This window comes from Montipora foliosa, chromosome 5 (genome assembly GCF_036669935.1).
Source record: "Montipora foliosa isolate CH-2021 chromosome 5, ASM3666993v2, whole genome shotgun sequence".
Lineage (NCBI taxonomy): Eukaryota > Metazoa > Cnidaria > Anthozoa > Scleractinia > Acroporidae > Montipora > Montipora foliosa.
The window spans coordinates 36,423,974-36,441,583 of record NC_090873.1 but is presented as its reverse complement, the minus strand read 5'-3'; the positions used below and the strand labels follow the sequence as shown (position 1 = coordinate 36,441,583).

General features: G+C 41.0%; 2 protein-coding genes across 2 annotated transcripts; one reads left to right on the top strand and one right to left on the bottom strand.

Moving 5' to 3' along the window:
- Positions 1 to 3,533: 3,533 nt before the first annotated feature.
- Positions 3,534 to 7,242, top strand: LOC138002670 (neurotrypsin-like). The gene is made up of 2 exons (XM_068848670.1): positions 3,534 to 3,777; positions 6,602 to 7,242. Exons 1-2 carry the CDS (start codon positions 3,534 to 3,536, stop codon positions 7,240 to 7,242), a joined length of 885 nt encoding a protein of 294 aa, XP_068704771.1.
- Positions 7,243 to 12,561: 5,319 nt separating this feature from the next.
- On the bottom strand, positions 12,562 to 17,483 carry LOC138002669 (uncharacterized). The gene is made up of 5 exons (XM_068848669.1): positions 17,349 to 17,483; positions 17,083 to 17,178; positions 16,553 to 16,642; positions 15,618 to 15,718; positions 12,562 to 14,962 (listed from the first exon to the last, which is right to left on the bottom strand). Exons 1-5 carry the CDS (start codon positions 17,481 to 17,483, stop codon positions 12,562 to 12,564), a joined length of 2,823 nt encoding a protein of 940 aa, XP_068704770.1.
- Positions 17,484 to 17,610: the final 127 nt, after the last annotated feature.

Below are 17,610 nucleotides of genomic sequence, written 5' to 3'. Positions count from 1 at the left end.
GACAAGCAAAGGGGGCCGCACAGTCAAAAGTTGATTTCATCAGTCTCAGTAATTTACACATGCTTAGGCCTGCCTCCAAAACTGCATTAGCTGTTTGTGGCCTGTTGGTAGTTTTGCCTTAAATGTTTGATTTTCACAACAGAAGCAACGCAAGCATATTAAGAATTAACACAAGGAACATCAGCAAACTGAGTAGCTCTTGATCCCTAGTATCCTCTATGTAGGCATTATGCGCCAGCATAAGTTGTTGCTTTTCGCCATAGTAAAAACCAAGCCAATGAAAAGACAACACTTATATAAAATGGAAATATTGCAAACTGGAAAAAAGCGATAACAGCAATATTTCCTAATACGCTTTCAAGTCAAGAGAACGATTCTTATGCACGAACTGCATGCACAAGATATAACGTTCCATTGCGAAACTCCTGGATAACGTGCCAATTTGTTGACTTCTGCCACTATTTGGATAGGCTCATGTTGAACGTTCTCTTTTGTTCTTCGGCAAATCTCATCGAACCCTTCTTATTTGTCACAGTTGACTGCGGCTAACTTCAATGCGGCCACAAAACGTTGCAGCTTCGCCCCGACCTGAGGCTTCCTCATCTACTTTGATCTGCTCACTGAATATCGTCCTAATTCTCCATTCTTGCAGATTGAGTTGATATTGGGTTGATATTGAGTTACTCTCGAGTTGCTCAAGCTCAACTAGAGAGTTACTCTCGAGTTACAAAAAGAAAGATAAAATTTTACAATAGTGCTTAGGCTAATCACTCAAAAGAGCGCTTAGGCTAATCAGGAATCGAGTGCTATTTCGAGAAAAGTGTAGTTAACCAAACCTTAAAATGAAAGCTAGAACGAGGCAATGTTGTTGACGCCACGTTTCAAGAACGAGGTATCTAATGCACAGTCATTTGTTATTTAGTTTTATTTTGGCGTATAGTCTTCACACGATCTCGTAAAAAGTGTAGTTAACGGAACTGTAAATTGAAAGCTCTTTTTGTTTGACGCTAAAGAAAGGAGAAATACTGGGAACCAGGAAAACGAGTGCGTTTCCGCGTATCCACTAAGCTTGATGTTTCCACTGCGTATCCGCGTAGCCAAGGTTTTTTACTTCATTGACAGTTTTCAGTTCTCTTAACGTTCTCTTAGGGCCAGTTTACAAGGTACGATTTGGTGGGCCGATAAATCGTACCGTGTAAATTGTGTAAAAATGTAATTTTCCTCCAAAGATCTCCCCGTGGTCCTTTTAGTATCCGCCATTTTAATTTGGACGCTTTTATTTTTTTTTAACCGGTATTTTTGCGCATCACCCTTTCGCATACCCTTTGAATGACATACCGGTTTCTCTCTGAGTGTCGGCCCGACTTCAAAAATTCTGATAAAAAAACTTGAATGGGCGTTCTCTGGCTAAAAATATTAAAAATTGCGAGCTTTCGACCACTAGGACTGTGATCTTCAACGATGCGTTCTTTTTGCCCTTTGAAGACCACAGTTCCAGTGGTCGAAAGCTTGCAATTTTTAATATTTTTAGCCAGAGAACGCCCATTCAAATTTTTTTTATCATGACTTATCCTGGCTACGTTAAAGTTCCTTCAATTTTTTCTTCAAAAATCGGTTGCACTGCAACAGATTTTTTCAATTGCACCGATTTTTATTCCTATGAATTGGTCATTCATCGTCTGTCGAAATACACGGAAGGTTTGCGCTCCGACGACGTCGGCCGATAAATCTCGCATTATTTTTACCCTGGAGGCAACAGCTTTTTTGCGGTTAAAGATAAGTTCGTTCTGCAGGTACGGACAATTTCCGCATAGCTACGTAAACACCAAGTATGGATTTTATGGAATATAAAATAGGTATTTAAGCCGCATTTTTCAGAGGAAGGTGGCAACAGACTCAGTGGGCTTACTGACCAAACGCAAGTGAGAGGGAGTAAAAGTATTTCGGAAGTGCAGAAATTATAAAAGGTATGGAGATATTGATACGATTACCTACGGCATTAGCAAAAATGTAGGAATGGTTGTTAAGGTGAGAACCTCGTTGAAAAATAAAACCTTCTGTCTACCAGGAAATTGCATGTATATAAATAATCGCCAAGCGAGGATTGAATTGGCGCCGACATTTACTCTCAGACCGGTAGGAACTGTACAGGTGAAGACAGGCTAAGATGTTGTTTATGGTAGACAGTGTACATGTATTCATTTTGATCGAAAAAGCATTAATTAGCTCATTCTCTGTAGTTTTGGTGTAAAACAAGTGTTGTTCCAAGAATACATACATCCGGCCCGTAATTCGTTGTTTTGACGATCGAGTCATTCAAGTCATGTCAAGTCAAGTCAAACTGTATATATGTAACTCATCACTTAACGGAACTTTTTGTTCCTCCTGCAGTGCGTGCTCTCAGGTTCCCCTGCAGGGACCTGCTGATAAACTGTTGTCGTGCTGGCCCCTCCTTTGGGGGGTTCTGGGAAGTTGTTTGTCAGAAAATGGATGCTGTGATCGGGCCTGTACCTTGGGCCATTGTGACTGCCTGAGCTATGTTCTACTTTTTCAGGCACACCTGTGACACTGCATCAGCGACAGCAATGTTTTCTCTGCGCCCCCTTTTTGTAAGTTCTTTCTCTCCTGTTATTACCTCTTCCCGTACTCATTATCCGTTTCTTTCTTCTCCTATCGTGATCCTTCCTTTTCGCGACCTCAGTCTTTTCGTCCTTTTCTTCTTCGTTCCCTCTCGTGGTCCACTCAATACTCTCTTCCTCCATCTTCTTTTCACCTCAGATCTTAGACTCACATTGACAGGTCAGGATGACGGCCTATCTTTTCTGTTACATTTGAACGAAACTTTTGCCCCTTTTTTGTTGTAGATATTTATGAATGCAGTACTTCCTTCCCCGTCTGTCACACACACGCGTCATGCTACAATACCCTTGGCTCTTACCACTGTACTTGCAAGCCAGGATACATTGGTAATGGGAAATATTGCGCAGGTAACTTCCTCCTTGTAATGTAATCGGGAAATATGGGTACGATTTTGCATTCAAACTGTTGGTATATTACCATACAATGAGAAATACTTTCTACGCTGAAACAAAAGAAAGAGCTGAGAATACTTTGGAAAAGGAGTGTACCTCTAAATGCATTGAAGGAAAAAATAACAACCGCTGTGAATACCAAACAAGGCCTTAAGTGCAATTGAACTTAGCAAGAAATTTATAACGATTGACGGGATAGCGAATTATTCTGATAGCATTATAGAGAAGAGACATGATACTACGTAAGGTTTTAACAAGAGATTTAAGTCATTCTTGGTCGGTCAGTACTTGTTTATGATTTTTTTTTTGTTTCAAAAGTACGGGACACTTGTTTACTATACGTTTTATATAGTACATCCAGTTAATGTATTTAATTGCTGTTTTCCCTCAGCACCTACTGTGACAGTTTCACATTCCTGTCTGACTGGCTTATTGTTTGTTGACCCAAACAAACCAAGTGGGGTGATAAGGTCAAACAAAAAAATAGCATACACTCACAAAATGGATTGCTACTGGAGGTTCACCTCGAATGCGAATCTGCAACTGACCTTTTCTCGATTTCAAACTGAAAGTTGCTGTGATTATGTGTCCGTGTACAATGGGGGTTCAACGTCCTCCCGTCTTTTGGGCAAATTCAGTGGAAATTCTGTTCCGCAGCCCATCATAAGCACTTCGATTCAACTCTATGTCCGCTTCACAACAGACGGCTCTGTGATAAAGAGTGGATTTGTGGCACGTTATGAAGGTATTAAATTGTGAACTAAGATAACATATTCCCTCTCATCCCATGGAGACTCTCTAATAAAGTATCATATAATTCAAGAAGGGCGAGCCTCTCATTCAACAGATTTACAAATTAAGATTTCTTGTTTCCGTGCATCAATGTCGTACATTGCTAGCATCTTTTACGGTGAACAAAAATATACCCAAACGGCACCGTCCAAGGTGAACCATTCTCACGTCTCCCTAATCCTTTTGGAGTGAGAAATGATCCTTTGCGTTCTCTCGCCATTCAGATGTATGTCCAGATTGACCCTAATTAGATGCATGCCAATTTCAATAAGCGCCAGGAAGTGTCCCCTTGCTCTTCATCACTCGTGTCTCGGAACATAGACAATTAACGTCACAGTGTTCCCCAAATGCTGTTCCTCAAGTAACTTAGGGATAAACATCTGCATTTCAAGTGAAAGCTTATTTCGCGCTATTTACAAAAAAAAAAAAAAAAAGGAAAAAGAACATATAGTAATAGTAAAAGAGCAAACAAGAAATCAATTAATCAAAATATAATAAAGGGAAGAAAAAAATAACAAGTGGTTATGATAATTCATCTTACGTGGATAGTGACCAAAGTAGCCAGTACATTCGTACTGCTGACTTACCCTAAGCTAAAAATAACGCTAACCTTTACCCTTACCTTTTTGTTGGAAATAGGTAGCAAAGGCTTAGACTAAAGTAAAGGGACACTTCGTGTTGGAAGCCAAAAATTGGGCATCTCTCATAAATATGGGTTATTAACCAAGCGTGGGGTCAAGATGGCTGGATATTGGCCAAGTTCTTTTTTTGCGTGTTTATGGACCGAGACGAGGTCGAGGTCCATAAACACGCAAAAAAAGAACGAGGCCAATATCCAGCCATCTTGACTGAACAAGCTTGGTCAATAAAGGATTTATTATATGACTTAAAACACCAAAAAATGATCTTTGATCTTGCTGAACCAAGCGAGAAATCCCGAGCGGGCAAAATATCTTGCCCGCTCGGGTAGCCAATCACAGCGCGCGATTTGGTTCATCTTGCCCGCTCACGGAGCTAGTCATATAATAAGGTGCATTTCTGCCTATAGTCCCTCGTTTGCTTTCTTGCGAATTTCACGGCGTTTGCATTGAAGTGATATTAATTTATTAATATTAATCAACAGCTTCATTCCTCCAACAATGCATGGCTACATCAATCATCTAACAAAAAGAATTATACAAAATACAAATTTTAAAAAATAAATAAGTGAGTAGTATCACATCACGGTACATTATGTAAGCAGTGAAGTTTTGAAACTGCTGATAATCCAAACGTTTTTAGATTTTGTCGTAAATACTCTTTTTTTTTGGCCATTTAACACACAAACAGTGGTGACAATCATCAGATATTAACGCATCATGTGAAATTATCATGCCGACCATGTTACATCAACTGTTCACAGTTTAAAATGGGATCATTTTGAAATTTTAGCGAAAGGGGGATCCAACACTCACTGTAAAATAAAGGAGACACTGCAGTTGATCAAATATTTAAAGTCGATCATACACGCTGAAACAGTTCTCAAAACACACGAGAGAAGTTGTGTACGACCCATAACTCTTTGCGAGAACATGGCGAATTTTGTTGTTTCGATCTACGATAATCAAGATAGACAGGTACGATGGTGTTTCACTCTTAAACGAGTAAGATGACCTACATTTTTTATTGTATAATTTTGGTGTACAAATTATCTCTTTAAATAATTAAAAAAAATAAAAATTTATTGAAGGAAGAAAAGATATAGCTAAAGACGTATACAAAGCCCCTTACCTAGGGATGTAAATTATGATCTTGAAAACAACGACTCGAGAAACTTTTTGAGTCCACGTCGTTTTAAGTTGAGTAATTTTTCCACAAACTAAATAAAACAGTGTTCGATATGCTCTAGACTTTCTACCTATCAGGTGTGTTTTCAAGTGTTACTTTAAAAACCCTTTCGTTTAGATACCGCAAAATGTACCCTGAGCCGATGAAATAACGCGCGTGATTAGTATCAGTACAGACATCAATGGGGTAAGATTGGGCCATTATATCTCTTAAGCAAGCACGGTGACTAATCGTTTTTATTGTAGTTCTCAAAGCAGGGATTAGTAGGGAACATTTAGGGAAAGTTTCAAGAAAATCTTGAAAATCTTGAAAACTTTTTTCTTTTTTTTTTTTTTCTGAGGAATCACCTTAATTTGGCGGGACCCGCATTCTAAATCGATCGACACTTTTGGGTTAGGGGGGTTTATGTAAAACGGCTACTTTTAAGAGGGAAGGTTTCTTCAGCCTTCAATCCTTACCCTCTCTTCAAACTGGAGGGCCATAGAAAACCATGGTTCATTGGAGCATTCATGACGCCATAGTAAAGTCTGCTTACGAGCCTAGAAGGCCCATCAGGCTGGCGCTTATCTCCGGTTTCTGTAGCATGAAGCGACTAGGAGTATTTCTACTCTCCCCTGGGTGGGATGCCAGTCCATCGCAGGGTTACCCCAAGCATTAAATTCGCCGGTACCCATTTATACACCTGGGTGGAGAGAGGCACCGTGGGAGTAAAGTGTTTTGCCCAAGAACACAACACAATATCCCCGGCCAGGACGCGAACACGGACTACTCGATCCGGAATCGAGCACACTAACCATGAGGCCACCACGCCTCCCACCGCAAGATGCCATACCACCCTATAACCCTATCTCATCTGGCCCCTCTAAAGGGACCGCAAAAGACAGTATGACTTGAAAACTGATGTACTAATCAATTTCTACCTTTTTTTTAAAAATCTTTCTGGCGAACAGCAATTGCGGATGGCTCTGTTCGTCTCAGGGGACATCATTCTTTAAGAAAAGGCAGAGTAGAGATTTTCTATAATGACCAGTGGGGCACGGTATGCGACGATGGATGGGATATAAACGATGCCAGAATAATCTGCAGAGAGATTGGCTTCCCCCGCGCTTCTGCAGCGTACCACGGCTCCTATTATGGTCGAGGCACCGGTCCTATTTGGCTGGATGATGTAGCTTGCTCTGGAAGCGAAACTCACGTATACAAATGCGGACATCGTGGATGGGGTACCCATGATTGCACTCACAGCGGTGATGCCAGTGCCGATTGTTCGTATGCCTCTTCCCTCATCCGTCTGGCTGATGGAGGACCTTTCTGTGGCCGTGTTGAAGTCTATTATAACGGCCAATGGGGGACAGTGTGCGATGATGGCTGGGATATCAACGACGCCCACGTGGCATGTCGTCAGCTCGGTTTCCGGGGGGCGTCCTATCAATACCAGGCTGCAAAATACGGCGAGGGAACGGGAAAAATCTGGTTAGATGATGTTGAATGCAATGGTGGAGAGGCTTCGCTATATTTCTGCAAGCATTCAGGCTGGGGAACCCACAACTGTGTTCATGGCGAAGACACTAGTATAATGTGTTATCTTTAGCCTCACTCACAAATTGACGTTGAACGAGCACAGATAATATTATGTACTTAAGGATGATAGTTTAGCAATTCAGTTGATTTTATCAGGAGCTCATTCATCAAGGCGACCCTTTCCGGAGTAGATTTATTTATAGAACGTCTCCCTTTGGGAAAATCAGCACGCTCGGCCCACTTATTTAAAAGCCAACCAAAATATATTTATCTCAGTGTCAAGGGAAATATGATAATTTTGGCGGGAAAAACAGGTTCCTAAAAAGTAGCACACCAGGGCCACTCCTTAGTTTCTGGCTAGAAAGTTTCTTCTCACTTTTTCCTCCAGCCGCGCTTCAGCCATTTGATGAGGGCCACTCTCGTGCTTCTCAAGTTTCCTCGTTCATGCCCAGAAAGAATTCTGGGCAATTCTGCCATTTCATGACAAGGAAAGACCCCCGATTGTCATTTTATAGATTTTTTTGTAAGTGTCGGGCCACCCAGTCCTACCAGCAAAATACAGCATTGATTGAAGTTTCAGCTTTCAAAGCTTGCCCAAAATGTATCGGTCGGTCTTGGAATTCGTCCACAGAAAGGTCAGAGAGACAAATTCAATCGTGAACCCCCTTTTTTACGACAAAGCATTAAAGGTCGCTCAAAACAGTTTCCAACACATTCCAAGACTTAGATTTTGATGTGTCATTATAGCCACTCTTCATCAGTTGATGCTACAATCATGGTATCAAAAAACTGCTCAATCACTGGTGTACACGTTGGTATTATTTTTGTGACACAATAGGTTACCATAGCAATACTATGACCTGCTTAAAACACCCTTAATTTCAGCTATAAGCGCTTACATTTCAAAAACGGCATGGTGAAATTTTTTCTTATAACAGAATTTTGATTATCAGGATTAAGATGTAACTTTTGGCAAAGTTTAAAAAAATTCTGTACATGGGGTTCACCGTGCCGTTTTTAAATATAAGAGCTTAAAGCTGAAATTAAGGGTGTTTTTAACAGGTCATAGTATTGCTATGGTAACCTATTGTGTCACAAAAATAATACCAGCGTGTTTGCTAGTGACTGGGCAGTAATTTGATAATTGTAGCATCAATTGATAAAAAGTAGTAATTATGACCCATCAAAAATCTACGTCTTGGAAAGTGCCGGAAACTGAGCTTTGAGCCACCTTAAGGCGTTCCAGTCTGCATGAAGCCATCTCTCACCTCTGTCTCGAGAAGACGCGACACGCACAGTTCTTGCGATACGTTTATGGCTGTAGAATCAAATGAAATGTAAATTCCTTGTAAAAGCCATCATCTGTTTTTTTGGTATGCTCTTATCGGAGAGCCAGAACATTTACGCATGCGCCGACAGAATGTTTGAACAAGAGAGAAAAACGCAGTACCTCCAGTCATGGCGTTGGAGCGTCGTACCAAACGAATCATCCCGGGATTTCGGCCCCTGCGATCGCTTTTGAACCCAGCTAGCATTTCGCTGATTTCTGATACCGACCTTCCTGGCGCCTTTCGCGTTACATGACTTTCGACGCCATTGCCGGTTAAGTTTATCATTCTACTGTGTCCACCAGAGAAATCTACGCATTTCCACTACCCTCTCTATCCTAAGAAAATACGAGCAGAAGACTCTATGCAAAAAGATACCACTTAGCAGGGGAGTGACAGGCAAGACTTTTACCGACACGGAAAATAAAAAAAAAGAAAAAATAAAACAAGCAAATCTCACCCACTTTCCGACTGGGATTGCCATACTGGCAACCCAGTAATAATAGCACTTGTGAGGTACTGAGGAAAGGAGGCTGTCTGTGAGGACTTTGAATTTTATTGCAATAAGAGTTGTCAAATCTAAAATTCCTCCACGTTAAACCTGCACACAATTGCAAAACATCTCGTAAGTGACAAACCCAGGAGCCCATGATCCAGCTAATGGGAAATGTAATGCCACGCATTTAGAAGTTATTATGACTCATAATTTTGTATTTACCTTAAAAGCAACCTCGGATTTCTAGAGTATTTTAAAATCTATTTTGCTTTTCAGCAATACGTTTGGGAGCCGGATTTTATTTTAATGGATGTCATTTTAGTCTAGAAAGTAGGACTGTTTAGATGCCTTTATTATTTTTTTCAGCAACCAATAAGGGACCGCTTGGTCTAAATGCATACCAAATAATACGGATTTATTACGTACTTTTTCTGTATTTTACTGACAGTCCACATTTGTTTTAGTTTATTGGTTGTTACGGAGGGAATTATCATGAATAGGCTTTTACCAAAAAAACTGTAAGAGCATTCGAAGAACCCGTTTCACTGTTTTGTACATTGACTACACTTTCTTTGCCATAGGTTTCAATTTTAGGAAAGTAACGGACTTTATGAATCTTCATACGTAGAACGGTTTTGAAAAAGATTCCGTTGCCACATGATGTCGACAATACGCCATTTGAGTCTGAGGCACCACGTTGGAAGTTAGGGAGTCAGCAAAGAAACGACATTTTATTTAAAAATTCGTAAACGAAGACAAAACAGCTGAAATACATTGAAACATGAAAGAAACGGGGAAAAAACTACCAAAATAGAAAAAATAAAAAGCGGTTCCCGTGAAAATGTCAACCATATATAAACAAAATTTTGACACGTCAAAATCCTATGGAATTTTAGGAAATGTCACGAAATTTGCTGATCGTTTGCTCAACTTTTCAGAGTTATGAACGCTAGAAGTGAGCATCCGTCCCACCCCCCCTCCCCCCCACCCCCCCCCCCAAGGAACAAGGACTAATGCGGGTAAAGCTAAGAACCATTCGCTAAGGTAATTATGGGGCTTGCCAAAGCCTCCGAGAGATTTGCCTACGCCTATGCGGTAAAAGCAGTGCTAAGCATCTCCTGGTACAGCATATAAAAAATAAACCTTTACTTTTGTCATCACGGAATCGTCAACTTAATTTTAGCCAATACCACAATCGTCTTTTGTGCCAGAGGGAACGGGCCAGGCCCATAGGTAGGATATAGGTGAGTGGGTGTGTGTTAGCGCCGATGACGGGAAAGTTTAGTGGGTCGTAAGACGAGGTACGAGATGTTTTGCAATTGTGTGCAGGTTTAGCGTGGAGGAATTCTAAATTTGACAACAATTATTGCAATGAAATTCAAAATCCTCACCGACACACTCCTCCCCATAATGATAATGGCAGAGAAAAGGCAACTTAGATACCTAAACTTCATTTGCACCTTCAGGGATCTAGTGCTTGGGCAGCAGAGACCGTCCTTTTTTTTGTAAAATCATGGAGCGAAATTTGAACAATGAAGCTTTTATCTGTTGCAGGTAAGCCAAGCTGAAGCCGTTAAAAGAGGGCTTATTCCCCCTTCAATTGACCTTTAATGCATTTAAATGTCTTTTTCGTTTATTTAGGGTTATTTTATGTCTATCTGCGTGCGAGGTTGGTGCAACACTCCCTGTTAACGAGTCTTTCAATGTGCGGCCAAAACTTGGAGATCGCCGAAATTAAGCAAGTTCAGAGAGCTATAAATATTCCATCAAGGACGGGCCGCAAGGTTTCTCTCCGTAATGACATTATGTATGGTACTTACTCTCCAGCTGCGTTGGTTTGATTGGGAAAGGCCGTCTCACTTTTTCATAAATAGAGTTTGAATTTGATCGGTGTTCGCGTGTCTGATCAGGCTCTATGATAGGGGTGCCTTTAAAGTCTCGCTGGTAGCTTCATTCAATCTCAATGTTAATGAAACTCACCATTGTCTATTCAAAAGACATGAAGTAACTGGCCATCGTTTTTGTTTTGTATAGGCTTTGTTAGTTCGTGATAAATCGATCTTCAAAGTTGGGTGAAATTGAAGCCTCGATATAGGGCGCCAAGAGCGTTCGAGCGGGTGAACCAAAAATACCTCAAAACTGAGTTTGACTAATGGTCGTGGGTCGTGGGTCGTGGGTGTGGGTGTGGGTGTGGGTACAGGTCGTGGGTGTGGGTAATAGTTAAAAGTTAATGGTTAATAGTTAATATTTAATTAATTATTGTTATTATAGTGATCCGTAAGAGGCCCTTTTTTAGAGTGAATCGTGACATGGCTAGTTTTTTTCTCGGGAAATGTGATTTGGTTACATAGCCGTGAACGGTGAATCGCCTTTTTTTTTTTTCATGGAAATTGCGAAATGACTGTTTTTTTTGTTTATTTACTATTTCACGAAACGTGTTTTGAACCGTTATTGTCGCATTTCCTTTCAAAAAAATATCGAGTTAGCGTCTCAAAACAAGACTACTTGTAGAAACATGACCTGTGACTATAATGTAGCTAATCATCATTATGGGCCGCAGGTTTCTCCATTCTAACAGGTAATTTAAAACCTTTTATCTTCGTTGAGTTGCCATGGCTATTTCAGATTGTGTGCAACGTGGCTCTTCGACAGGTAGATTTCAATCAAGCTGATATTGACAGGCGTTTTTATCCAATAGTCTTGCCAAAAATATCGTAGGGTCTTTCTATCTTTGGCGCATCACCCGCACAACTTTGTACAGTACTACGGTTCCTAACCCTATCCTTTACGAGAAAATATTGCTCTACACAGCTATAAATTTGTTATTTGTTGAAGGAAAGTTGGCAAGAATGTTTGTCAAAAAGTGAGGAAGCTACCTAACCACCCACTTAAGGCGTTAATGGCTATTGTTAAAGATTAGGAAACCTCAAAGTCAGTGGCCGAAAAGTTATTGCAGAACACTCTAAACAGTCATATCTTCAAATATAACTTATCAATTGAAATAAAGTAATATCCTGTTACATTATTCCTAGGCCTATTTTAAGCATTTACACAGTATGTGAACGTGATTTGGTACTTTTAATCATGTGCTAATAACGACTCCGTCTTATAACTTTTTTTTTCGTGTAAAATCGTCACAAAACCTTTCGAAGGGGCTTGCGAAAGCTTAATAGCAACAACACAACGGAAGAATGTCACTAAATATTTCTGCCGAACAACAACGAGAGCAGAGTGTCTCAGTAACGGGAGAGTGTACTCCATATAATGGGCTATACCTCTTCGTATGTACCTTTATTGAGCACTTTTTTGGCGCTCGGTACTTTGCAGTGAACGTTAACAAAAATAAAAGAATGAAAGGATTGATTTTTTTTTAGGTGAAATTCTTTCCAATTTTGAGAAAGTGGTGTACATTTCCAGTCCAATACAAAATGTTAAATTACCGTGACATTTAAATTGCAATTTTCAATAATGTTGCATTGAGAGTTATCAAAGGAACTCAACTTGTCAAAAGCAATAAACACCTGCCCATTGAAAAAGGGATTTTTGCGTTGAATGTGGGCAAAATCTAGGTGATAATATGTATTGCTGTAATCTGTACTAAAAAGGAAATTTCCCGTTCGCTCATCTCTCCGAACAAGTCGCCTGTCCATATGCTTGACGACGATGTTGTATGGAGGACTTCTGTGCTTGTCAGTAAATTCTGCACCACAACCATAGCACTTTTTACGTTGCCTGGCAGTGTAACTAACTCGTACCTGTGAGGGAAATATCCTGAATGCCAACTTTCAGCGCCCGAAGCGTAGGTTGGCTGCGGATAGTTTTGTCCTGTGCTCCAAGGGTCATGCTGTTGAAAAGGACGGCCGCCTGCCATCACTGTAGGATAGTGATGAAGAACTTCTTGAGGGTTAACACCATGATACGAACGCCCCATGATAATTGCTGCTGGCTGCTCCATTTGGTGACTTGTGGTCGGTAAGCATCTTTGTTGATTTAATGTATTGGAATTTGAATACTGTACAGCATTGGGCTGGGCGCTTGCGGAAGCCGGTGTTGTTTGCTGGGCTGTGGCTATACCTGGCCGCTGCGTTGGCTCTAAAGAGAAGCCCGAGTTGTCAAAGTTCTGCTGCTGCAAACTAGGTGAACTCGTACCAGGCAGTGCATGAACGTCTGTTGACTGAACATCTGTACGTTTGTTTTGTTTTCTTTTTCGAGTTGTCTTGTTTTCCGGTGGACGGTGTCCCGAATTAGGATCAACTAAAAGACCATTTTCCGATGCTATTCGCATCATTTCTTCACCAAGTTGGGCTGCCCTTCCCAATTCTCGGCGGTGCAATTTTTTTTTCCGTTCTTCATAAGAGGGGCCAGTTCCACCTTTTGAAGTCCCCTGCTCAATGGACTTAAGTTCAACTGCGAGAAGTACACTGTCCCTAGAGTCCGTATGAGCTGCGTCGAGAAGGGAAAGGTTTGACGGATCTTTATGAGCCCAGCCAGCGTGGATCACCTCAGCCTGATTCATTCGAGGCGCGTTGGTCGGAGCAAATGCACCGAAGATAAATGTTTTCCTGTTGTCCCACCAGCTCAGCCAGGATGAAAGAAATTGCCGCTCGGATTTTTCGTTTATGAATTCTTCTAATGATTTCTTAACCTCAACATAAGTTTCCTTTAAATGGCATGTCAGGAGATTTTGGCACAGTTCTTTGAAAGTCTCACCTGCTTCCTGCCCTAATTTTCGGGCCATTTTCTTTATGCTCTCTTTGAAATGAAACTCGCAACTCTTTATGCGACTCAGGGATTCATCGCCAAAAACTTGCCGAAGTCCATTCATGTTAGCTCCGGCCATGTCGGTGCACCAACCTTGGGGATTAAATACCGTCTTGTCGTCCCCTGTGACTTTTTGTAAACCCTCGTTAAAAAGAGACCAGAACAGCGCAATGTTTTCGGAGTTCTCTTGTTCAGCTTCCCTAACAGCAAGAGGTATTTGCTTTTCCAGTAGCGGATGGTATACACTAGCTGTAAGGGTAACAAAATTCCGGCACCTTTTAAATTTTCCGTCAAAAAAACAATATTCGTCTTTCAAGAAATGTTCCCCGTTCCTGTCCATAGTCAAAGCTGCTTTCATCTTCTCCTCACTTGTTTTAAAAACAAAAGATGGTCTGTCAGGATTTCCGCGCCGATCATTTACTTTATATATTAAGAGGCTATCTTTTTTGTCGCAATATTGTTTAAATGTTACTACCGCTTCAAAATTTTCACCACTTGGATGAATTTCTTGGCGCACACTTTGCTTCTGATTGGCGATCCATTTTCTGTCGAGCAGCTGTGTTGCTTCTTTTTCCACTTTTTTCCAGTCTTCCTCCGTCCGCAGCGATGACATAACAAAGGCAGATTGTATTTCTGCTGGCTTCAAGTGAGGATGTTTCTTTATCATTTCCTTCACACGTTCTCTTGGTTTTTCAGGCCTTGATGTTATGGGGCACGTGTGGCTCCCACAGTGAAACACCTGTAAGTTTTTTTTGCCGTACTTCACATAGCGCCTCGCACGGCAAATTACAAATTCACCTGCTTCTCCACATATGGAACAGGCTTCTTGGCCGCTTGAACCATTTCTAAATTGTTTTGTGTTTGTTACACCAAATTGAACACGAAAAGGACAATGTGTATTGATGCACTTGAAAGAGCCCCGACAGTCTGCATATCGCATCTCTCCGTGTTGTTTCCATTGCGTGACGTTACTCTTCTTCCATTTCCGACCATCTGCTATCAGAGCTGCGCTTATTTCTTTTGACGTTTTGGCTTTGACAATCGTATATCTCACCAAACCGTCTATGCCTAATGGAAGTTTCTCCACTTCTGAAACTGGAGCACTCTCCCACATCCCAGGATCATATTTTCTTTGTTTGACTTTTTTGGGAACGTTGTCCGGGATCCTGTCGTCATCAGTTGTCTCTGAGTCCGTGGAGGAATCCCTATTTATACGAAAACAGACGGAAGCAAGTTTTTGTTAATGAAAAACAGGCAAATTTTAGAAAAGCTCAGTGTTTGTTACGCTCTTCTATTTACACGGCAGGGAGGAGGGGGAAAGCGAGCGGGCATGTTCTTTTGTCTTCATAGCGGTGCCTGGATACCATGACAACATGCTGCCAATCAACCTATCGCTAAGAATGACAACATCATCACTTTATAATTTCACATGCTTGTGTTGAAGCCCGGAAAAGCCGAAGACAATAAAAAGTTCTTCTTTTAACGGCACTCTATATTGTTTAATTTGGGCTACTGTTCTCTTTTAATACAGATCTGGGTGGATGCATAATAAAGTACGAGGTGACTTAGCCTGCGAACGCAGACGTATTTCCGGCGGTCGCTTCTCTGCCCCGAGAAACGAGAGAAACGACCGACGGAAATATGTCTTCGTTCGCAGGCTAGAGGTGACTCAGATTTGCAGCGAAAATGGCCGCCTTTACAGTCAAAGTTTCCCAGATTTTTCCGTCTTGCGCAATAAGGAACGAACCTTAGCAATTGTTTCCGTGCCTCTGCCCTCGCTCCGTATTTGAGACACCCTTATGTAGTTCACTCTAGATAAGTACTGCACAATAGATTGGTTTTTAATGACACTTGTGGTACCTTGTCTTTTTTATTTTCACTGGCGACGGAATTTTGGTCAAATCGATTATAGGAGTGTAACCAGAAGGACCCGATACATTGTGTCCACTGGCATCGTCATCCTAGATAAAATAAGAATACAAATGTTTTTTTTGGGCCATTCCTGTTTTAACATCTGATAACTAGAAAGACATTACATTTCTCATGTGCACTCAATAAAAGTACTGGTTTCTGATTGGACGAGAGCAGTGTAATTAGTCCCAAATTGTAATTTCCGAAGCTAACACGAATTGTTTCGAAGTTGACTCGAAGTCCGAGTACGAGGATTCTCGAAGTTGACCCGAATTCTTCTTCTTCGCGTACGATTCGCGATTAAAAGGTTCTCGTGATGTTTTGAAGTTCTCAACTTGCGAACTTTGAAAACACCACTCACGAATTTTCTTGAGGTCGTGCCATTTCATACACAAAATTGTGCTAGCTTATTTGGGACCATTACTAATAGGGCATTTTACAGTTGTTTGCTCAGCTCGGACCTCTAATAGCCCTGATCCTATCAGTTAAAATCAACCTGCCATGGCAGCTGGATTGTAACTCTTAACCCCTTCTAGCCCCCTCCACCCAGACACACACAATTAATACATTCGCTAGCACCGTTTTCCAGCGATCGCAAAAACCTCTGCTAACACCCCCTGATCACTTGCACCATCTTCTCTATAAATAGTAAACTGGCAGTGTAAGAGTTACAAAAAATTAACATCGAAACAATAAGTTACATTTCATAACTTTACGATTCACTGTGTAGTCAATATTTGTACACAAGCAATCACATTATTTTTCTCTAGTAAAATTGAAACAAAACTAGCAATTTGAAAATGCTAGCCTTTGAAAGATGTTCTGGTACGTAAATTTTCCGCAGTAAACTAGATGTCTGTAATTAAGAATACAATCATACGTACATCCAAATCCTCTGAATCCGAAATGATCAACTGAGCAGCTGGCTGTTTATTTTTTCTTAACTGCTTTCCTTTCTTGCCCTTACCAGCAATCTGAAAAAAATACAGAGCAGCAATCACACATAAAGCATGAACATGGCCGTGTAATATTCAAGTATCCTTGAATTTAAAGTTCGGTTTTAATTATGGTTTGCATTCGTTGGACTCATTTGTTTGTCTTTTTGCCTCTTTTCCCAAGTCACGGAAGTAACACAGATAAAGGAATCCATATAAAGGGAGTAGGGCTCTGAAATAAATTCGTGACATGGGGGTACAGGTACATGGTTTTATCCCTGCTCCACCCCACCCGATACCCATTTACCGAGTGCACTCTCTGAGTGCAAGAGGGTTATTTTCTTTATAGCCGCTATCTGTGAGCGGCGAAGCCGCGATCGGGAAATACAATCCCTCTCGCAGGTATAAAGTTCTGGTATAAAGCGAACATTAGAACATTAGAACTTTTGAACTTTTGAACTTTTCACTTTTCAACTTACTGTGGAAGTAGTGGAGGATGTAGTTTCTTTACTGCCAAATCCAGGAGTTTGGACAATGGACCATTCTTCGTCGCTGCTATCACTTAATGACTCATTCTGAAACAAGAATAACATAGCCGCAAGTGTTGAGTTAGAGATGCTAAGGGTACTAATTTCCAGAAATGTATTTATTTTGTGGCTGTCCGGCCGACCGAAGAGCCTTACCGAGAAATAATTCTTGGGTGAAACAGGTTCCTGACAGTGAAATTAAATAACCATGACTATACCTTGCTTAACTGGATGGCCTTTTTCAGGGCGTCTTCTTCGCTTTCCTGCTGGTAAGCTCGTATCCAGCTTTGGCCGTCATCTGGAGTATGGTCATCTCCCAAAACAACTTCGGCATAAGTTCTTTTGGCTGACATAATTAACCAAATAAAGCGAAAACTGATGCAAATTTTAACAGCGACTGCTTGAGGAAATCCGAACTTCGAACCCGGGCACACAAAGTACAACCGTGAAGTAATGCAATAAATCTCGACGAACAATGAA